Source organism: Pristiophorus japonicus, chromosome 3 (assembly GCF_044704955.1).
Source record: "Pristiophorus japonicus isolate sPriJap1 chromosome 3, sPriJap1.hap1, whole genome shotgun sequence".
NCBI classification, from domain to species: Eukaryota; Metazoa; Chordata; class Chondrichthyes; family Pristiophoridae; genus Pristiophorus; species Pristiophorus japonicus.
In genome coordinates this window covers 110814557-110838900 of record NC_091979.1, presented here as the reverse complement: position 1 = coordinate 110838900, position 24344 = coordinate 110814557, and the positions used below count along the sequence as shown (strand labels likewise).

Genomic DNA, 24344 nt, shown 5'->3' with positions numbered 1-24344 from the left:
GACGCCTAATTTGTAACCTGCGCCTGATTTTTTAATGTGTAGACAAGGTTTTTTTCAAGCCTACAAAAATCTTCACTTGCTCCATTCTAAGTTAGTTTGGAGTACGTTTTCACTGTGGAAACTTTGAAATCAGGCGTCAGTGGCCGGACACGCCCCCTTTTGACAAAAAAATTCTGTTCAAAAGTGAAACTGTTCTACCTGACTAGAACTGCAGAAAACTTAAATGTGGAGAATTGCGATTTCTAAGATACTCCGTTCTCCACCAGTTGCTCCTAAAAATCAGGAGCAAATCATGTGGAAACTTGGGGCAACTGTGTTGATTCTGGAGATGAAGGAGTTGATTTATGAAGATAAGTTGGGACTATACTCATTGGAGTTCAGAAGAATGAGAGGTGATCTTATCAAAGCATACAAGCCCAAGTTTCCACATGATTTGCGCCTGAATTTTAGGAGCAACTGGTGGAGAACGGACTATCTTAGAAATCGCAATTCTCCACATTTTTTTTTCTGCAGTTCTAGTCAGGTAGAACAGTTCTACTTTGGAACAGAATTTTTTCTTCAAAAGGGGGCGTGTCCGGCCACTGACGCCTGATTTGAAAGTTTCCACAGTGAAAACGTACTCCAAACTAAAGTAGAATGGAGCAAGTGAAGATTTTTGTAGAACTGGAAAAACCTGTTCTACACATTAAAAAATCAGGCGCAGGTTACAAATTAGGCGTCCAGAACGAGGTGGGGGGCGAAGGGAAGTCATTAAATTCTATAATAAATCCTTATTTATACTTATACAAATATTATACAAATAAATCCAACCTGAATAAAAATTTATAAGCAAAGAAAAGATTAAATAAACCATCTTCCTACCTGTGTGAAAGTTCTGCAGCCGTTCGTGCCGCTGAGCGGGAGGGGAGGGGGAGGGGGGGGAAGAAAGCTGTTCGTGCCGCTGAGCGGGGGGGGGGGGGAGAAAGCCGTTCGTGCCGCTGAGCGGTGGGGGGGGGAGGAGAAAGCGGTTTGTTGTTGTTGAGGGGAGGGAGAGGAAGGAGACAGCGGTTTGTTGCCGGGGAGGGAGGGGAAGGAGACAGCGGCTTGTTGCCGTGGAGAGAGGGGAGGGAGGGGAAGGAGAGAGCCGTTTGTTGCCGCGGAGGGGAGGGAGGGGAAGGAGACAGTGAGAAGGCTGCAAGTGCTAATGTGCTGATGGCAATGTGATTTTATTAAAAAATGTTCAAAAATTAAACAGCTACAAAGAACTACAAAAATGGCCGAGTGCCAATGTTTTTTCACACTGAGCATGCGCGAACGCTCCAATGCGCACGCGCAGCGTTGCCGGCAGGAAAAAAACGAATTTAAATAGTACCCGCCCCCTCCCACTTACAAAATCGGCGCGAGTGTAGGCTCCGCCTCCCTGGGCGTCGCGCCAAACAGACAAGGAGCTGCAAAGCGCTCGAGAATAGCGCGTTCTTTTTCTGGCGCCGTTTTAGGTGCGAAAAACGGGCACCCAGCTCGGAGGGGCGCCTGTTTTTTATCCTGTGGAAACTTGGGCCCTATGAGAGAGCTCGACAAGTTGGATACAGAGAGGATATTTCCACTCCTAAGGGAAACTAAAACTAGGGGGCATAGTCTCCGCATAAGGGGCTGCCCATTTAAAACTGAGATGAGGAATTTCTTCTCAGAGTTCAGAGATCTGTGGAATTCTCTGCCCCAGAGAGCTGTGGAAGCTGGATCATTGAATATATTTAAGGCGGAGATGGACAGATTTTTGAGTGATAAGGGAATAAAGGGTTATGGGGAGCAGGCAGGAAGTGGAACTGAGTCCACGATCAGATTAGCCATGATCTTATTAAATGGCGGAGCAGATACGAGGGGTCAAATGGCTTACTCCTGTTCATATTTCTTATGTGGTTTTTTTTGGAGCTATTGGGGAAATGATTCAAAGTTTAGTACAATTACATGAGTTTATCTCTGGTGATATATATTTTTTTCCAACTAGCAAGATGTGGTTTATCTGATCTGGATTCCAACTGTGTGAAAACAGGAGTTAGAAACATCTTTTAATTCATGAAGTGAACAAATTGTTTAATTTTAAGCAAATTGGATGACAACATACTTTACAGCATCTTATCACGTAGTCAGTGTTGCAAAGCACTTAACACAATTAATTTTTGAATGTGGGGACTGCTATGTAGACAAACATCTATCTATTCTATCTATCTATCTATCTATCTACACACACCACCTGTGGTTCAGCATCAGTCCCGTGCCTGCAGCGGCGGGGGATCCGTGGGCGTCGGCAAGTTCGGGTGCGGCAGCGGTTCGTCGCGACCTTAAAAAAAAAACAGCAAACCAGCACGGTGAGAGAACGAGGCCAGAGTTTCGCAGCCGGAGCGTGGCAGAGGCATTCAGGAGCCTGGGCGCTGTCTTCAGGTACGAGTAAGCCAAGGCTAGGCGTTGCCTCCCGTGGGTCGGCAAATTCTCCGTTCTGGTACCGGTCAGGTCCCAAGGGTGCCGGACTGGAAAGGTACAACCTGTATAAAGTTGCATTGATCAAGCAAGGAATGTTGTGCAGGACACCTTGGTGTTCTTTGAATTATGCTAAAGGATCTTTAAAGTCCACCTGACCAAATAGAAAGGATATTGATTTAGTGTCTTATCTGAAGGACACCATTGTAAATGCAACATAACCTCAGAACTGCACTCGCATATCACTTTATATTATGCATTGAAGTTCTGTTGTGGACTTAAACCCATCACTTTCTCATCCACATGCAAGAGTACAACCAATTGAGTAAACTATCACTAACATTGACACTAGAAGTGTTTGGCTTACCTCTTCAAAAGATTTGTGGTTACACAGGACATAATTGCCAGTTTCAATTTCCATCATAGCTGTGCTTGTACTAAAATCTGATTCTGCCAGTAAAGCTGTGATACACAGCTGATCCATTCAGAATCTGCTTTGAGAGGTCGTCAGCTAGAAGGGGAAGTCATGTTTGACAAATTTGCTGGAATTCTTTTAGGATGTAACGAACAGGATGGATAAAGGGGAACCAGTGGATGGGGATGTATTTGGACTTCCAGAAGGCATTTGACAAGGTGCCACATATAAGGTTATTGCACAAAATAAAAGTTCATGGGGTTGGGGGTAATATATTAGCATGGATAGAGGATTGGCTAACGAACAGAAAACAGAGCTTGGGGATAAATGGTTCATTTTCGGGTTGGCAATCAGTAACTGGTGGGGTGCTGCAGGGATCAGTGCTGGAACCTCAACTATTTACAATCTATATTAACGACTTGGAAGAAGGGACCGAGTGTAACGTAGCCAAGTTTGCTGACTATACTAAGATGGGAGGAAAAGCAATGTGTGAGAACACATAAAATCTGCAAAAGGACATAGACAGGCTAAATGAATGGGCAACAATTTGGCAGATGGAGTATAATGTCGGAAAGTGTGAGGTCATGCACTTTGGCAGAAAAAAAATCAAAGAGCAAGTTATTATTTAAATGGAGAAAGATTGATAAATGCTGCAGTACAGCAGGACCTGGGAGTACTTGTGCATGAAACACAAAAGGATAGTATGCAGGTACAGCAAGTGATCAGGGAGGCCAATGGAATCTTGGCCTTTATCGCAAAGGGGATGGAGTATAAAAGCAAGGACGTCTTGCTACAGTTATACAGGGTATTGGTGAGGCCACACCTGGAATACTGCACGCAGTTTTGGTTTCCATATTTACAAAAGGATATACTTGCTTTGGAGGCAGTTCAGAGAAGGTTCACTAGGTTGATTCCAGAGATGAGGGGGTTGACTTATGAGGAAAGGTTGAGTAGGTTTGGCCTCTACCCATTGGAATTCAGAAGAATGAGAGGTGATTTTATCGAAATGTATAAGATTATGAGGGGGTTTGACAAGGTGGCTGCAGAGAGGATGTTTCCACTGATAGGGGAGACTAGAACGAGAGAACATAATCTTAGAATAAGGGGTCGCCCATTTAAAAGAGAGATGAGGAGAAATTTCTTCTCTGAGGGTTGTAAATCTGTGGAAGCTGGGACTTTGAATGAATTTAAGGCAGAAATAGACAGTTTCTTAAACGATAAGGGGTTATGGGGAGCGGGCAAGGAAGTGGACCTGAGTCCATGATCGGATCAGTCATGATCGTATTAAGTGGCGGAGCAGGCTCAAGGGGCCGTATGGCCGACTCCTGCTCTTATTTCTTATGTTCATAAATTGGATGATTTTTGTTGTCAGAAAAAATTCCTTCTTCCTCATTTTTTTTTCTCCTTGAGTAGACAATAGGAGAGGCCAATGGTCCAGTGGTTGGGAGGTGGACTTTCCAAAAAAAAAGTTTCTGAATCAAAAGCACCCTGTTATATGGCCACATCTATTTTCATACATGGCATGTATTTTCATTGGGCTTTGTAAACAACCAATATTAATCCACAAATTCATGTTGTTGCTGTTGAATTACAATATTTGCCTCAACTTTTCCAGATGTGTTGATATCACAGGTGGCAAGACAACTCTTGCATATACTGGATTCAGACACGACAAAGGCTCACCCAGCCCAGTCGACCCTGCAAAGTCCACCTCAATACTATCTGGGGACATGCCAAAATTGGGAGAGCTGTCCCACAGACTAGTCAAGAAACCGCCTGACATAGTACTTCTCAGTCGTAGTTCCAGCCAACTTCCCAGACTCCTCCATCACCATCCTTGGGTATGTTCTGTCCCATCGCTGGGACAGACCCACCAGAGGTGGCGGCACAGTCGGGAGGGAGTAGCTCTGGGAGTCCTCAACATTCACTCCGGCCCCCATGAAGTATCATGCCATTCGGTCAAACAGAGGTAAGCAAACCTCCTGCTGATTACCACCTACCACTCTCCCTCAGCTGACGAATCAGTACTCCTGCATATTGAACACTACGTGGAAGAAGCACTTGAGGGTAGCAAGGACACAGAATGTACTCTGGGTGGGGGATTTCAAGGATGAAATAGCAGCGCATCTGGAAGGCAGTGACCGGATCGGTCCAAGTCAGCATGGATTTATGAAAGGGAAATCTTCCTTGACAAATCTTCTGGAATTGTTTGAGGCTGTAACTAGTAGAGTGGACAAGGGAGTACCAGTGGATGTGGTGTATTTGGACTTTCAAAAGGCTTTTGACAAGGTCCCACACAAGAGATTGATGTGCAAAATCAAAACACATGGTATTGGGGGTAATGTACTGACATGGATAGAGAACTGGTTGGCAGGCAGGAAGCAGAGAGTCGGGATAAACGGGTCCTTTTCAGAATGGCAGACAGTGACTGGTGGAGTGCCGCAGGACTCCGTGCTGGGACCCCAGCTCTTTACAATATACATTAATGATTTAGATGAAGGAATTGAGTGTAATATCTCCAAGTTGGCAGATGACACTAAACTGGGTGGCAGTGTGAGCTGTGAAGAGGATGCCAAGAGGCTGCAGGGTGACTTGGACAGGTTAGGTGAGTGGGCAAATGCATGGCAGATGCAATATAATGTGGATAAATGTGAGGTTATCCACTTTGGGGGCAAAAACACGAAGGCAGAATATTATCTGAATGGCGGCAGATTAGGAAAAGGGGAGAGGTGCAATGAGACCTGGGTGCCATGGTTCATCAGTCATTGAAAGTTGGCATGCAGGTACAGCAGGTGGTGAAGAAGGCAAATAGTATGTTGGCCTTCATAGCCAGAGGATTTGAGTATAGGAGCAGGGAGGTCTTACTGCAGTTGTACAAGGCCTTGGTGAGATCTCACCTGGAATATTGTGTTCAGTTTTGGTCGTCTCATCTGAAGAAGGACGTTCTTGCTATTGAGGGAGTGCAGCGAAGGTTCACCAGACTGATTCCCGGGATGACTGGACTGACATATGAGGAGAGAACTGGATCAACTGGGCCTTTATAGACTGGAGTTTAGAAGGATGACTGGGGATCTCATAGAAACACACATAAGATTCTGACGGGACTGCACAAGTTAGATGCAGGACGAATGTTCCCGTTGTTGGGGAAGTCCAGAACCAGGGGACACAGTCTTAAGATAAGGGATAGGCCATTTAGGACTGAGATGAGGAGAAACTTCTTCACTCAGTGTTGTTAACCTGCCGCAGCAAGTTGTTGATGCCAGTTCATTAGATATATTCAAGAGGGAGTTAGATATGGCCCTTACGGCTAGGGGGATCAAGGGGTATGGAGAGAAAGCAGGAAAGGGGTACTGAGGGAATGATCAGCCATGATCTTCTTGGATGGTGGTGCAGACTCGAAGGGCCGAATGGCCTACTCCTGCACCTATTTTCTATGTTTCTATGTCCATTATCAAGAGTGACTCGGTAGCACTGCTACTGACCGAGGTGGCCCGAGTTCTGAAGAATATGGCTGTCACAGGTGGAGCAAACCAACATGAAGGAAAAACTTACTTGACCTCATCTTCACCAACCTACCTATTGCTGATGTATCGGTCCATGACCGTATTGGTAGCAGTGACAATCGCACAGTCCTTGTGGAGACGATGTTCTGTCTTTACACTGAGGGCACCCTTCATTGTGTTGTGTGGCACTACCACTGTGCTAAATGGGATAGATTCAGAACAGATCTCGCAGCTCAAAACTGGGCATCCATGAAGTGCTGTAGGCCATCAGAAGCAGCAGAATTGTATTCCATCACAATCTGTAACCTCATAGCCTGGCATATCTCTCACTCTATCATTACCATCAAGCCAGGGGACCAACCCTGGTTCAATAAGGAGCAGCACCAGGCAGACCTACAAATGAGTGCCAACCTGGGGAAGCTGAAACACAGGTCTACATGCAATGTTAACAGCGGAAACTGCATGCTGTAGGCAGAGCTAAGTGATCCCACAGCCAAGGGATCAGATCAAACCTCTGCTGTCCTGACTCATCAAGTTGTAAAAGGTGGTGGAGAAGAAAACAACTAACAGGAGGAGAAAGCTCCATGAACATTCCCATCCTCAGTGATGACGGAGCCCAGCACTTGAGTGCAAAAGACTAGACTAGACTGGAGCATTTGCAGTCATCTTCAGCCAGAAGTGCCAAATGGATGATCCATCTTGGCCTCCATCATAACAGAAGCCAATCTTCAGCCAATTCGATTCACTCCACGTGATAGCAAGAAACAGTTGAACAGAGTGGATACAGCAAAGGCTTTGGGCCTTGACAATATCCTGGCTGTCGTGCTGAAGACTTGTGTGCCTCCAGCCAAGCTGTTCCAGTACAGCTGCAACACTGGCATCTACCTGATGAAATGGAAATTGCCCAGATATGTCCTGTCCACAAAAAGCAAGACAAATCCAATCTGGCCAATTACCCCCCATTAGTCTACTCTCAATCATCAGCAGTATGGAAGGTGTTGTCGAGAATGCTATCAAGTGGCACTTACCAGTAATGTGCTCACTATTGCTCAGTTTGGGTTCTGTGAGGACCACTCTGCTCCTACCTCATTACAGCCTTGGTCCAAACATGGACAAAAGAGCTGAATTCCAGAGGTAAGTTGAGAGTGACTGCCTTTGACATCAATGACCAGGATGCATTTGACCAAACTTGGCATTAAGGAACCCTAGTAAAATTGAATTTGATGGGAATCAGGGAAAATTCTCCACTGGCTGGAGTCATACCTAGCACAAAGGAAGATGGTGATGGTTGCTGGTGGTCTGTCATCTCAGCCCCTGGACATCGCTGCAGTAGTTCCTCAGGGCAGCGTCCTAGACCCAATCATTTTCAGCTGCTTCATCAGTGAGCTTCCCTCCATCATAAGGTCAGAAGTGGAGATGTTTGCTGATGATTGCACAGTGTTCAGTTCCATCCATAATTCCTTCGATAATGAAGCAGTCCATGCCCGTGTGCAGGAAGACCTGTACAATATTCAGGCTTGGGCTGGAAAGTGTCATGTACCATTCGCGCCACACAAGGGTTGAGAAAGCAGTTTCAAAGGAACACGGGACACTGGGCTTCATAAATAGAGATATAGAGTACAAAAGCAAGAAAGTTATGATGAATCTTTATAAAACACTGGTTCGGCCTTAACTGGAGTATTGCATCCCATTCTGGGCACCGCACTTTTGGAAGAATGTGAAGGCCTCAGAGAAGGTGCAAAAAAGATTCACGAGAATGATTCCAGGGATGAGGGACTTCAGTTACGTGGATAGACTAGAGAAGCTGGGGTTGTTCTCCTTCGAGCAGAGAAGGTTGAGGAGATTTAATAGTGGTATTCAAAATCATGAGGGGTCTCGACAGAATAGCTGGAGAGAAACTGGCGGAACGGTTGATAACCGGAGGACACAGATTTAAGGTGATTGGCAGAAGAAACAAAGGTGACATGAGGAAAAACATTTTTACACGAGTGGTTAGTATCTGGAATGCACTGCCTGAAAGAGTGGTGGACGCAGATTCAATTGTAACTTTCAAAAGGTAATTGGATAAGTACCTGAAGGAAAAAAGAAATGCTGGGTTATGGGGTGGGACGAGTGCAATCCTGGACAGAAAATCAGGTGGAGTCCCAGGTACTGTGCTGCTGCTTGCCCAAATTTCCAGTATTTGCTATGTATAGGAACAAGAGGTTCTGTCCTGATAATTTTATAGAAATCACAAAGGGAGACCTGAAAGTGTTTATTGGGAGACCAGGTTACTGAGTCAATGTCCTAGATGTATGTATTGTACATTTTGACTTATGCTGTACAATATTTCCCCAATTTCCTTGCTGCTGTAGATTAATTGGAAATAAATTCGATTTGTTCCTTTAGCTTGTATGAAGCTGGATTAACATCTTGATATTTTCCTACTTTTGAGCAGCTGAAGGCATTGTGGAATCCTGCATAAGTTACAGCAAGCAACTTAATCATAATTAACTTAAATGGTAGGCTTGGATTAAGTTGCTTTCTGCTCTTGCCAGAAGTAAAAGGTTGCAAATTGTAAAGGATGTTGTTGATTCATGGAAACTGTCATCCGTCATTTTGAGTGAGAAAATGGTGTTTCATAACCCTGAATAATAACCGTATGACATGAGCAGCATTTGCAGGAATTCGGCCTACTTGAGAGTTGAATATTTGTTTATTGCTGTTTAGATATTTTATATTACTGGTTGGAAGTAAAATATTTATAACCACATGATATGCTCTGTTAAGTTAGTTCATAAAAAGCTTCTTAGTGTAGACAGAAAAGTCTCACGTGGACTGTTAACCTTAATGAAGGTGAAGACATGGAATTTAATTAGTTGACCCTTTCTTTAAAAAAAAATAGTTGACCTTTTTTAAACACTTAGAAGTTGGTTAAAATACAAATAGATCACTAAGTGCTCTTTATTAATACAATCTGTTAACAAAGGTCACGTTCAAGGTAATTCTGATGTTGAGCTTCATATGGATAATTAGAAATGAGACATCAAGAGCTTTCTGTCCCTGGCAGCTATTTTTTGTCCTAGTTCTGTTCATAATTTTTTTGCAGTACTGATTTAAACTGGAAGATGTCAACATTAGTTTGATGCCTAGTATTAATATGTTCTTAAACCATCTGATTCACTGAAGTGCAAGTGTAAGGTAGGTGGGTGTCATATAAGCTAAATTTTTGTAATAGACCTTGCATTTTTTTGCTTGTATTCCATATTAACAAATGATTAAAAAGCTGGTCAATATAAATTTATCTCTTGAATTCAAGTCATCGATTTCATAGTTGCCATAACATTAGTAAACAATGCAAAGTCATTTTTGAATTATATCCGTTGAAGGATTCGTTTCTGTCATTCCATGAAAAAAAATCAGGTTTATTTCTTTACGAATTCTGACTGACTTCTTTGGGTCAAAGTAAATAGATTAAAATGCACTGAAATAGTAGAAGTGTACTAAAGTCATCTACATTTATGTGACAAGATCACATGACAAGTTCCTGTCGGGCCATGTTGTGTATGTGTGCGTTTGTGATGTCGTAAAAAATGTAATCACATCAGCGGTTTAGATAAAGATATAGGACCCGAAATTGGTGGAAGCTAAGTTCTGCCCAAAGAACCGCTGAGATGTGGACGGTACTTTGGGCGGAAGTTTTATGGAAAAATCTTGGAAAGACCGCCTGATGGCAAAAATGGGACTTGTGTGCTGAATCTGGGCGGCAGCGGGCGGTAGCTCCCATTCTCGGTGGCAAATGCAAAGCTCGGCAAAGTACTGCCAAGGATTGAGTCGGGCCCCAGGGAGGGGGGAACTGATGAAATTTAAAATTTTCCAAAAAAAATCACAAGAAATCCTTCAGCCGACCCCATCCTCCTGAAACCCTGCAAAAAAAAAAAAGAAAGAAAGAAGTGGACTAACCTGCAGGTCTTCATATTTACTGTTGAGGTTAGACCTGCCTCCATGCAGCGGTCTTTTCCCCTGCTGCAGCGGAGGACCGCCCTGACTAAACTGGCAGCTCGATGAGCAGGAGGACTGTTGCACGCCAGTGGGCAGTCCCCAGCGGTCATATCTCCCCGCTGGCAGAAGGCCTTCACCAAACTCACTTGGAGGGGAGACTGCTCAGAAAACTCGGCGGCAGCAGACGATAAGTCCACCAATTTTGGCCCCTTGGAGTACATCGTTAGTCAGTGTGCAACATGTCAATTGGTAAGCAAGAAACCACCATCCGTACCATTACAGCCATGAAAGTGGCCTCCCAGTGTGTGGTAAACGTTACATATAGATTTTGCTGAGCTAGAAGGACAACAATTGTTCATTGTGATTGATAGTTATTCGAAGTGGATAGAGGTGTTTCCAATGCGGAAAATAACAAGTAAAATGCTAGGCAATTTGCGAAGATAGTTTTCTTCATATGGCCTCTCAGAAGAAATTATGTCTGATAATGGGCTACAGTTTTGTTCAGAAAAATTTGCACAGTTCATGAGCAGAAATGGTGTGAAACATACCAAGGTTGCACCGTACCACCCTGCTTCAAGTGGTACAGCAGAGCGCACAGTACAAATTGTGAAACATGCTCTCATCAAGCAAATGTTGGATTCCAATCCAAAGACATGCCAGTTGTTGTTGGACTACAAACTTGCAAACTTTCTGATTACTAATCATAATATATCTCATACAACTACTGGTAGAACACTAGCAGAGTTGTTTCTCAAACGACAGCCACGGACCAGGTTGTAGTTGCTGAAGCCAAACCTGCAACTGTCAGTAGAAGAGAAACCATCAAGACAAAGAGAATCACGATAGCGGTAGAGTAAGAGAGAAAAATGTGAAATTGAATCACAAGGTTAGTGTGAAGAACCATCATCATAAATGGTTAAAGTGGTTACCAGGAAGAGCAGACATTTGGTCAAGCTGTTTGATCATGGAAAGGTTCACATTGATATTTTACCTACAGATGTGGAAGGCGTTCAAAGTTGGAATGATTCGATTATTTCTGATGAGTCAAATAGTCTTGTTACAAGCAGAGTGCCAGCAGCAAATCCTACATCAGATGTATTAGAAACAAGTCCAAGAGAATGCAAGAATTTAAGTCTATATCTGATTCAGGCAGACAAACTGTCTGAAGTTGTAGAGAGTTCACATGTAGATCAAAGGTTGCGCTTGGACAAAAACTCTCCTCGGGCTCAGCCTAGAATGAGTCTAACTTCGACACCAAGTTTGGGAAGTTTTGTTCGAGAGCGAAGGTATCCTCTTCGAGACAGAAAACCAGTGGTTCAGTTTGATTTGTAAATATGGCAAAATAAGTCGATCTTTTGTTGTGTATAACCATGCAAGTTATGTATAATTATTTTATGATTACTTCTTCATTAAGAAGGGAGAAGTGTAATATATAGCTCCCCATGTGGACTACTCCACCTAGTGAACTACTGTGGTAATGCAATTGCTGATGTATATAATAAAAGGATTCTGTGAGAAGGTCAGTTCCTGCCGAGCCACCTTGTGTCTGTCTGTGTTTTTGATGCCGTAAAAAATATATCACACCATGTAATTCTCTTTTGAATGAATTTGTGGTTTCTGCTTTAACAATGGTTTGGTGCAGACATTTCCAAATTCTGACCACCTTCTGTAAGGATTATTTTCTAAGCTTCCCTTTAATTCTTTTTGTGATCATTATAAATTTGTACCTTCTTATTACTGCCTTGGTGACCTTGGAATTGTTTATCTTATCTTTTGTAATTTTGAAGACCTCTATCAGCTCACCCTTCACTTTCTTAACTCTAGAAAACATTTCAAACTGAATTGCTCAAAACAGCAAAATGTTTGTAGCTTTTATCTGTTAATTTATTTGAATTCCAAACTTGCACATAAGTGGGAAAGCTTACTATTTGAACAATGCCTGGAAAAAAAACAAGAATACGTAGGGGTCATTCCCAACTGAATACATTATTTGAAATATTTTTGCAGGGGGGAACAAATTTGATTGTATTTTCATGAATAAGAAAGGTGTTCAATATATTCATTGCAAATGTATTCTAAATCTGCAGTACTTTCTGTTCTGTTTAATGGCTGAGGGTCACTGCTCATTGTTATCAGATAATGTGTTGACTTGTGGCATGTTATTTTTGAGTTACATAGGATATACGGCACAGAAACAGGCCATTCGCCCCAACCAGTCCATGCCGGTGTTTATGCTCCTCTCGAGCCTCCTCCCATCTTTCCTCATCTAAATCTATCAGCATAACCCTCTATTCCCTTCTCCCTCATATGCTTGTCTAGCCTCCCCTTAAATACAACTGTACTATTCGCTTCAACCACTCCCTGGGGTAGCGAGTTCCACATTCTCACCACTCTTTGGGTAAAGAAGTTTCTTCTGAATTCCCTGTTGGATTTCTTGGAGACTATCTTATGGCCTATAGTTATGCTCTTCCCACAAGTGGAAACACATTTTCTCTGTATCCACTCTATCAAGACCTTTCATAATTTTAAAAACCAGTATTAGGTCATCCCTTTGCCTTTTTTCAAGAGAAAAGAGACCCAGCCTGTTCATCCTTTCCTGATATGTATACCCTCGCATTTCTGGTATCATCCTTATAAATCTTCTCTGCACCCTCTCCAGTGCCTCCATATCTTTTTTTATAATATATCGACCATAACTGTACGCAGTACTCTAGTGGTCTTACCAAGGTTCGATACAGGTTTAGCATAACTTCAATTCTATGGCCCCTATTTTTGCCATGATCGTGCGCGTTTTTTTGTGTCCAAACGTTTGTTGCCGTGAAATACTCACTTTCCAACTTTCGCCAACGTTTGGACGCCGGTGCCGACCATGTGTGACAGTTTAAAATTTTTCGCTGCAGACATGAGTCAGAACGCGATCGGCGCCGTTTTTGTCGACTTCATTGATTTTGGCCATCCACGATTTTTTTCACTACGGCGTACAGTGCCCAAAAGCCCCGCAAAAAAACCCCATATATTAACTTAAGGAATCGTCGCAGCGCACAGAGGGCAGGAGCGAGGCAATAAGAATACACAATAAATTACCTTTTTTCCCCACAGGGAACTCTTTTTGGAGCAAGGGAAGAAGATTTCTGGGCTGAAAGGAGTGCTCCCCCCTCCCCTGCTGCAATCCTGGGTTGAAAGGACTGCTCCCTCCCCGCTGGACCCTCTGCAGTTCCAGGCAAAAAGGACTGCTCCACTCTCCTCCGCCCCGCCCCCCGGCTGGACCCACTCCAGTCCCGGACCGAATGGCCCAACGCTCAGTCTCGCTTCCCCCTGCGAGTTGAAAATCGGGAGCGGGAGGGCCATTCGGCCAGGGATTGCAGCAGGTCCAGCCGGTGGCAAGCAGTCCTTTGGGCCCGGGATTGTAGCGGGTCCAGCCGGTGGGGTGGGGAGCGGTGGCAGCGTGTCCAGCCGGGGGGGAAGAGGAGAGGAGAGGGAGCGGTGGCAGCGTGTCCAGCCGGGGGGGAAGAGGAGAGGAGAGGGGGTGGTGGCAGCGGGTCCAGCCAGTGGGGGTGGGGGGAACGGTAGCAGTGGGTCCAGCCAGTGGGGGTGAGGGGAGTGGTGGTGGCGAGTCTAGCCGGGAGAGAGCGGTGGCAGCAGATCCAGCCGGGGGAGAGCGGTGACGGCGGGTCAAGCTGGGGGGTGAGGTTCTTTGTCGCCCTTTCGGCAACGGTGGGGTCGTAGTCCTTTTGGGGGAGCGGGCTTCAGCTTGCTTCAGAGTCTCTGGTTGCTCTGGCAACTTCAGCTTTTCGCGCATGTCCAGGGAGTTTTATAGTGCAGTCTTGAAGCTCCGCCCCCTCAGACTAACTTCGGAGAGCGCGGCGCCAAATTCAAATATTTATTTGGTGAATGTCCTGATTTTTTTTTTTCTGCCACAAATGTACACAAAAGAATCGTACGTTAACATGTGCGGACACCAACAATCCAGCACATGGAAAATAGGGGTCTATACCTCTAGATATAAACCCTAGTGGTTGCTTGGCTTTTTTTTATAGCCTTGGTAACCTTTGTTGCAAATTTTAGCGATTTGTGTATTTGTACTCTACCCCACCTAGACTCTCATCCTCCAAATAATAAGTTATCTCCCTATTCTTCCTACCAAAATGTAATACCTCACATTTATCTGTGTTGAACTTCATTCAGCAATTATATACCCATTCTGTAAGTTTATTAATGGCCTCCTGAAATTTGTTGTAGTCCTCCTCAGAATTGACTATCGACCCCAATTCAATATCATCTGCAAATTTAGAAATTGTGTTTTTGATTCCGAAGTCTAAATCATTGATGTAAATTGTAAACAACGGTGATCCCAGCACTGATCCTTGTGGAACACCACTACCCACCTTCTGCCACTATGAATAGCTATCTGTTACTCTTACTTTCTGCTTTCTGTTTTGAAGCCAGCTAGTTATCCATTCTGCTACTTGTCCCCTGACTCCGCATTCTCTGGCCTTTTCCATCAGTCTATTATCGGGTACCTTATCGAAGGCCTTTTGAAAATCTAGATAAATTACATCTGCTGCATTACCATTGTCTACTCTCCATTACCTCTTCAAAAAATTCAATGAGGTTGGTCAAGCAAGACTTTCCCTTTTGAAATCCATGCTGAATATTGGTTATATTTTGGGTTGTAGATGTTCTATTTTCTCCTTTAGTAGGGATTCCATTATTTTTCTTACCACTGATGTTAAGCCGACTGGTCTATAATTCCCTGGATATGTTCTATCCCCCTTTCTTAAATATAGGTATTACGTTAGCTATCCGCCAGTCCTCTGGCAATACACCTTTTTCTAACAAATGATTACATATGATAAGTAATGCCTCTGCTATAAGAACATAAGAAATAGGAGCAGGAGTAGGCCATCTGGTCTCTCGAGCCTGCTCCACCATTTAATTTGATCATGGACTCTGCTCCACTTCCCCGCCTGCTCCCCATAACCCCTTATTCCCTTATCACTCAAAAATCTGTCTCTCTCCGCCTTAAATATATTCAATGACCCAGCCTCCACAGCTCTCTGGGGCAGAGAATTCCATAGATTTACAACCCTCAGAGAAGAAATTCCTCCTCATCTCAGTTTTAAATGGGTGGCCCCTTATTCTGAGACTATGCCCCCTAGTTTTAGTGGAAATATCCTCTCTGCATCCACCTTGTCGAGCTCCCTCATTGTCTTGTATGTTTTGATAAGATCACCTTTCATTCTGCTGAACTCCAATGAGTATAGGCCCAACCTACTCAACCTATCTTCAAAAGTCAACCCCCTCATCTCCAGAATCAACCTAGTGAACCTTCTCTGAACAGCCTCCAATGCAAGTATATCTTTCCTTAAATATGGAGACCAAAACTGTACGCAGTATTCTAGGTGTGGCATCACCAAATACCCTGTACAGTTGTAGCAGGACTTCTCTGCTTTTATACTCTATCCCCCTTGCAATGAAGGCTAACATTCCATTTGTCTTCCTGATTACTTGCTGTACCTGCATACTAACATTTTGTGTTTCTCTTGCCGAGATCTCTTCCCTAGATTCTTTTAAAATGTGTGGATGCAATCCATCTGGACATGAGGTTTTATCCTCTGAGTTTGATTAGTTTATTTAATATATCCCCTCTTTTTTTTATTTTAAATGCACTTATCTCATTACTAATCTCAGCATCTAATGTCATGTCCACCTGTTCTATCTCCCTGGTAAATACTGAAGCAGAAAAGTTATTTAATATTTCTGCATCTCATTACCTGTGGAATTATCCTTAAAGGCCCTATTCCCATCCCATCCTTCCTTTTTTTATTGATGTGCCTGTAAAATATTTTATGTTCCTTTTTATAATTTAATTTCATAGTTGCTCTTTGCCTTCCTAATTGTATTTTGACCTCTCTTAATCTTTTCGTATTCTCCCTTATCATGCACTCCCCTGCTGTCTTTGTATGCTTCTTTCCTCACCATCAATTGTTCCTTTATGGCTTTATTCACTCATGGAGTCTCATTAGTGTTTAGTTCTTTCCTTTAAGAGCAATATATTGTTCCTGCACTTTGTTGAACGCTGTTATAAATGTTTCTCATTGCTGTTTTATATCGTTTCTTGCCAATATTGTTGCCCGTTTTATTTTCCCAAGTTCTATTCTCAGCTCCTCAAAATCAGCGTTTCTCCAATCTATTACTTTCGTTTTTGTCATACTTATGTCCTTTTCATTTATCATCTTAAAGCGTTTTCTATTATGGTTACTATTGCCTAGATGTTCTCCTACTTTTACTTATCTGCTCTGGTTCATTCCCCATTATTAGATCCAATAGCAAATCCTTCCTTGGGCTTTTTGCATATTGGTTTAGAAAGGAATCCTGTACACATTGTAGGAACTCCATTCCCTTAGCCCCTTTACCTACATCTTCTGCCCAATCAATATCAGGATAGTTGAAATCCCCCATGATTATTATTCTATGTTTTTTACTCATTTCCCTAATTTGTCTTCACATTTCTTCCTCCACCTCCCTTCCACTATTCGGTGGTCTGTAGACTACACCTATTAGTGTGATTGATCCTTTATTATCTTTTTATCTCTGTCCATATGGATTCTATTTTGTCTTGCTGATAGCCGTATCACTTTTTTCAAATGCCATTATGTTATCCCTAATAAGTACAGCTACTCCACCTCCCCTTTCCTGCTCTCTCTTTTCTAAATATGTTCTACACTGCAATGTTTAATTCCCAGTTCTGATTTTTCTTTAGCCATGTCTCAGTAATCCCAATTATGTCTGGTTCCTCGCAATGCATGATTGCTTCCAACTCCCCTGTTTTATTACGGAATTGAGCCCTAGTGCATGTTAGAGCAATAAAACATCTGTGGCACTTTTCCTTACAAGCTTGGAAGTGGAAAAGGTGATATTTTTCTTATGATGTAAGTTGCTAGGCAGCATATAAAATTCTAAATATTTTAATGTGCAGTAATTTTCCCCCCCAGGTTCACAGTGCATGTTTACAATCTGGGTTGTAGAGCTGGCCAGCTTCTATTTCTTAGAGATTAAAAAAAGGGATGAGGTCCTACAAGATGAATTTAGGGAGCTAGGAGCTAAATTTAAAAAGTAGGACTTCAAAAGTAGTAATCTCAGGATTTCTACCAGTGCCACGTGCTAGTCAGAGTAGGAATCGCAGGATAGCTCAAATGAATACGTGGCTTGACGAGTGGTGCAAGGGGGAGGGATTCAAATTCCTGGGACATTGGAACCGGTTTTGGGGGAGGTGGGACCAGTACAAATCGGACGGTCTGCACCTGGGCAGGACCGGAACCAATGTCCGAGGAGGAGTGTTTGCTAGTGCTGTTGGGGAAGAGTTAAACTAATACGGCAGGGGGATGGGAACCTGTACAGGGAGACACATGGAAGTAGAATGGGGGCAGAAGCAAAAGATAGAAAGAAGAAAAGTGGAGGGCAGAGAAACCTACAGCAAAAAGGGCCACATTACAGCAAAATTCTAAAGGGGCAAAGTGTGTTAGAAAGACAAGCCTGAAGGCTCTGTGCCTCAATGCGAGGAGTATTCGGAATGAGGTGGACGAATTAACTGCGCAGATAGCAGTTAACGGGTATGATGTAATTGGTATCACGGAGACATGGCTCCAGGGTGACCAAGGCTGGGAACTCAACATCCAGGGGTATTCAACATTTAGGAAGGATAGACGGAAAGGAAAAGGAGGCGGGGTGGCATTGCTGGTTATAGAGGAAATTAATGCAATAGTAAGAAAGGACATTAGCTTGGCTGATGTGGAATCTGTATGGGTGGAGCTGCAGAATACCAAGGGGCAGAAAACGCTAGTGGGAGTTGTGTACAGACCACCAAACAGTAGTAGTAGTAAGGTTGGGGACAGCATCAAACAAGAAATAAGGGATGCATGCAATAAAGGTACAGCAGTTATCATGGGTGACTTTAATCTACATATAGATTGAGCTAACCAAACTGGTAGCAATGCAGTGGAGGAGGATTTCCTGGAGTGTATTAGGGATGGTTTTCTAGACCAATATGTCGAGGAACCAACCAGGGAGCTGGCCATCCTAGACCGGGTGATGTGTAATGAGAAAGGACTAATTAGCAATCTTGTGTGAGACCCCTTGGGGAAGAGTGACCATAACATGGTAGAATTCTTTTATTAGGATGGAGAGTGACACAGTTAATTCAGAAACTAAGGCCCTGAACTTAACGAAAGGTAACTTCGATGGTTTGAGGTGTGAATTGGCTAGAGTAGACTGGCAAATGATACTTAAAGGGTTGACGGTGGATAAGCAATGGCAAACATTTAAAGATCACATGGCTGAACTTCAGCAATTGTACATCACTGTTTGGAGTAAAAATAAAACTGGGAAGGTGGCTCAACCGTGGCTAACAAGGGAAATTAAAGATAGTGTTAAATCCAAGGAAGAGGCATATAAATTGGCCAGAAAAAGCAACAAACCTGAGGACTGGGTAAAATTTAGAATTCAGCAGAGGAGGACAAAGGGTTTAATTAAGAGGGGGAAAATAGAGTACAAGGAGAAGCTTGCCGGGAAAATAAAAACTGACTGCAAAAGCTTCTATAGATATGTGAAGAGAAAAAGATTAGTGAAGACAAACGTAGGTCCCTTGCAGTCGGATTCAGGTGAATTTATAATGGGGAACAATTGAACAAATACTTTGGTTCGGTCTGCACGAAGGAATACACAAATAACCTTCTGAAAGTACGAGGGGACCAAGGGTCTAGTGAGAAGGAGGAACTGAAGGATATCCTTATTGGGCGGAAAATTCTGTTAGGGAAATTGATGGGATTGAAGGCTGATAAATCCCCGGGGCCTGATAGTCTGCATCCCAGAGTACTTAAAAAAAAAAAAAAAAAAAAAAAAAAAAGTGGCCCTAGAAATAGTGGATGCATTGGTGATCATTTTCCAGCAGTCTATCGACTCGGAATCAGTTCCTATGGACTGGAGGGTAGCTAATGTAACACCACTTTTTAAAAAGGGAGGGAGAGAGAAAGCGGGTAATTATAGACCGGTTAGCCTGACGCAGTGGTAGGGAAAATGTTGGAATGAATTATTAAGGATGAAATAGCAGCGAAGTCGGCATGGATTTATGAAGGGGAAATCATGCTTGACAAATCTTCTAGAATTTTTCGAGGATGTAACTAGTAGAGTGGACAAGGGAGAACCAGTAGATGTGGTGTATTTGGACTTTCAAAAGGCTTTTGACAAGGTCCCACACAAGAGATTGGTGTGCAAAATCAAAGCACATGGTATTGGGGGTAATATACTGACGTAGATAGAGAACTGGTTGGCAGACAGGAAGAAGAGAGTCGGGATAAACGGGTCCTTTTCAGAATGGCAGGTAGTGACTAGTGGAGTGCCACAGGGCTCAGTGCTGGGACCCCAGCTCTTTATATTATACATCAATGATTTGGATGAAGGAATTGAGTGTAATATCTCCAAGTTTGCTGATGACACTAAACTGGGTGGCGGTGTGAGCTGTGAGGGGGACGCTAAGAGGCTGCAGGGTGACTTGGACAGGTTGGGTGAGTGGGCAAATGCATGGCAGATGCAGTATAATGTGGATAAATGTGAGGTTATCCACTTTGGGGGCAAAAACACGAAGACAGAATATTAACTGAATGGTGACAGATTAGGAAAAGGGGAGGTGCAACGAGACCTGGGTGTCATGGTTAATCAGTCATTGAAAGTTGGCATGCAGGTACAGCAGGCGGTGAAGAAGGCAAATGGTATGTTGGCCTTCATAGCTAGGGGATTTGAGTATAGAAGCAGGGCGGTCTTATTGCAGTTGTACAGGATCTTGGTGAGGCCTCACCTGGAATATTGTGTTCAATTTTGGTCTCCTAATCTGAGGAAGGACGTTCTTGCTATTGAGGGAGTGCAGCGAAGGTTCACCAGACTGATTCCAGAGATGGCCGGACTGACATATGAGGAAAGACTGGATCAACTGGGCCTTTATACATTGGAGTTTAGAAGGATGAGAGGGGATCTCATAGAAACATACAAGATTCTGACAGGACGGGCCGAGACAGGTTAGATGCGGGTAGATTGTTCCCGATGTTGGGGAAGTCCAGAACCAGGGGACACAGTCTAAGGATAAGGGGTAAGCCATTTAGGACTGAGATGAGGAGAAACTTCTTCACTCAGAGTTGTTAACCTGTGGAGTTCCCTGCTGCAGAGAGTTGTTGATGCCAGTTCATTGGATGTATTCAAGAGGGAGATAGCTATGGCCCTTACAGCTAAAGGGATCAAGGGGTATGGAGAGAAAGCAGGAAACGGGTACTGAGGGAATGATCAGCCATGATCTTATCGAATGGCGGTGCAGGCTTGAAGGGCCAAATGGCTTAATCCTGCACCTATTTTCTATGTTTCTAGATCGGGCTTAGCTGAAAAAAGGGTAGGGAGAGGGGTGAATGTATACAATTTCATTGCATTTCAGTTTGTATTCCTCTTTGTAAATGTGAATATTTGAAATCTGATTTGTGCAAATGTGTCTACCTGAGTGGACTATAAATGCAGAGGTTATTCTTTCAGAATCACCTGACAGTGATGTTGCCATGGATATTGGATCATCAGAACAGCAGGATTCAGAAACTGTGTATGACTGTGTAATTTGTGGACAAAGTGGCCCATCAACAGAGGAAAGACCAACTGGATTAGTGGTTCTGTTGCAGGCTTCATCAGGTAACCAATTTCCCAAGTTGTAAAGTTTATTTTACACTTCTTGATATCACTTGGTACATTTATATAAATTAAATTTGAAGATTATTTTAAGAAGTATGGCATTGCTTATTGCTGTACTCCCAAGATGTAAATTACTGTTACATGTAGCTTGTTAAACCGGGCTGACATATGATTCCCAAAAGAAAATCCAGCTATGTTGCACAGAATGCTTTGTTCCCTGAAGCTGACTTTTGTTTAATACTCCCAAGGCATTGAATATAAAGGTCAGAGAACTAACATCATGATTGAGCGGTATACCAAATGTAATTTCTGTAGTCCTGAATGGTTTTTCATAAAGGATATTTAATCAGGATTGCTCAATATTAATATCATTATTTTAAATAATGTCCATGCTTACAACCTCTACACTGCTCTATAAAATTAAGAACTAATTCTAAAATTATAATATATTACCCAGTTATTTTCTCTCCCATCTCGGAAAAGTGGTCTCCAATTGTTGCTCTCATCTGTTTACTTTAAAAGTCGGGTTGTGCTGGCCTCTGCTGTGGAAAGCAGAGAATCAGTTATATTAATGGAAATGTGGGTGTTGTGGAACTGGTTACTTGTGTTCAATTTACTGAAAACAGTTTTCTTAATCTGATGGCAATTTGTAGACCCACGTTTGTGGGGGCATGGAGTGCAGCTGTCAGAGGAGACCAACTCAGCACCCATCATCCATGCTCATATAATATGGACTGCACTTCTACTGTATTTAAAAAAAAAAACCGAAAGATAACCATAGATCGCGTTTTTTAATCTAGTCCCAAAGTTGATCTAGATATACTCCTGGAAAAATGGAACAGAGTAGTTGGTGAATTATTGATAGATAGTATCATTGAATGGTTTCTGCTGAAATCATTTGTTTTGTTGTGCTTATTTTCTTAAATTTTGATTTTATCAGCAACAACATGCTGTTTCGACTCCAGCTTCAAGATATCCTCAATACTCATTCCATCCAGTTCATAGAATGGGTGGAAGGGGGAATTATAACATTGTGTAGGGATTCAATTCCTTGGGAGCAAATATGCAGAGCTGATCATTTATTTATGATACAGGTATCATCATCATAGCCAGTCCCTCGGAATCGAGGAAGACTTGCTTCCACTTTTAAAATGAGTTCTTAGGTGGCTGAGCAGTCCAATATGAGAGCCACAGACTCTGTCACGGGTGCTTGTACAGGTATAAAACATTGCAAGTAGCAAACAATAAATAGTTTTTCCTCAAATGTGTATGCAATTGTTATTTTTTATCGTCTTCATGACTGTTGCTGTTGCTAATTTCTCATGCTTGATAGTTTGGAAGTTGCAAGTGTGATAGAAAGGATTGAATTGTAACGTGCTTGTTGCTGTATTTCTGGCATTTATACTTGTCAGTACTGACTTGTTAATTCATTACAGTCCTTGGGCACCGTCGTAGAAGCACTGAACCAAAGAAACTGCCAACCAGTGATGAAGAGCAGATTTACCCTGAGGATACCTGTGGAACTGCACACGATGTCAGGATCACAGATTTGCAGCAATACTTCAAAGATGTAAGTGTCATATTTGTTGGACTAAAAATATATAAAACATCGAATTTTCCATTTTGTAACCTAAATTTGAACGCAAAATAATAATTGCTTTCCGTTAGAATTATTGTGTAAAGTCCATAAGTTGATCGAACTTGGATCAAATGTGAAGGTCTGGGTTTTTTCTCACCTTCTCCCAAGCCCTCATAGGGAAGGAGGCAAACGTTGGGTAAATGAGCCTGCTCTTGACACATCTCATTGTTATTTTGCACAATGGTATTGGCATCGGCCTGGCAACAAGGCATTAATGCATCCTGGTCCCTTCCATTTCCTGCACTTCGACTCTCACCCCTTCTCCTCCCTCCGAGAACTGTGATAGGCTTTCCCTTGTCCTCACCTTCCACCCCACCAGCCTCCACATTCAGCAGATCATCCTCTGCCGTTTCTACCACCTCCTGCATGATCCCACCACCAAACACAACTTCCCTTCTCCTTTCAGCATTCCAAAGGGACTATTCTCTCTGCGAAACCTTGGTCCACTCCTCTATGATTCCAACACCCACTGCCCTTCATACTGCACTTTCCGTGCAAGCGCAGGAAATGCAACACCTGCCCTTTTACCTCCTTCCCAACTCCAGGGGCCTAAACGCTCCTTCCAGGTGAAACAGCAATTTACTTGTACTTTCAATTTAGTATACCGTATTCACTGCTCATGATGCGATCTTCTTTACTTTAGGGAGACCAAATGCAGATTGGATGACTGCTTTGTGGACCAACTCCGTTCAGTCCACAAGCATTGCTCCAAGCTTCCGGTTGCCTGTCATTTAAATTCTCTGGACCACTCCCACTCTGACCCCTCTGTCCTTGGCCTCCCACACTGTTCCATTGAAGCTCAACATAAGCTTGAGGAACAGCACCTCATCTTTCTATTCGGTACTTTACAGACTTCTGGACTCAACATAAGCTCCGCCCCCATTTTTTCGGACGGCAGCTGTTGCTCTGAGTCTGATATTCCCGTTGACACCTCCTCTAGACCCATTTTTTTTTACTTGTCCCATTACCATCTCCTTTCACCTTGCACCATCATATCTTTTATCATTTAATCTCTCCTGCCGCCTTCCCTGTCACAGACCTTCCCTTTTTTTTTCCTTCTCTTTCCCCCCTTTCTCTGCCTCCTGTACTTGCTTAAAACCTTTTCCAGTTCTGACAGAAAGTCATCGACCTGAAACGTTAACTCTGTTTCTCTCTCCGGAGGTGGTGCCTGACCTGCTGAGTATTTCCAGCATTTTTTGTTTTTATTTTAGATTTCCAGCATCTGCTGTATCTTGCTTTTTATTTATTAATACATCCTCTCCTCTTCCCAACCCCATGCCAACTGTGACATGTGGTATGAGAGAAAATAAGTAGGGAATGCATGTTGCTTTGGGTTAGAAAGTTCGCGGGCTGGGAGCGACCGGAGGAGCAACAGGGGTGAAGAAGGGGTGGGGGGGAATTGTGAAGATCGGGGTTGGGTGTTAAGTAGGGATGTTGGATTCAGGATGCAAGTGTAAAGGCACTTGCCTCCTGGATCAAACAATCCTCTCCTTGCATTAGCTAGTGGGTTTCATGAGACAGAACCCGACCAGCTAAAATTAAATACAAAATGAAGGTTAAAGCTGAGGCTTCCAACCTCATTATAATATTTAAATAGATGACCTGCCTCCTCGTTAAAACTGGAAATGAG

General features: G+C 43.1%; 1 protein-coding gene across 7 annotated transcripts in view; it reads left to right on the top strand.

The window, feature by feature from the left end:
• The window catches only part of ubr3 (ubiquitin protein ligase E3 component n-recognin 3), a 439870-nt gene that overhangs the window by 222681 nt on the left and 192845 nt on the right, over positions 1–24344 (top strand). For all 7 annotated transcript variants that reach the window (XM_070875678.1, XM_070875676.1, XM_070875681.1 and 4 more), the window contains 2 exons: positions 20926–21075; positions 22512–22645. In XM_070875678.1, coding sequence (XP_070731779.1) covers positions 20926–21075; positions 22512–22645 — 284 coding nt within the window. The remainder of the gene's footprint in view (positions 1–20925; positions 21076–22511; positions 22646–24344) is intronic.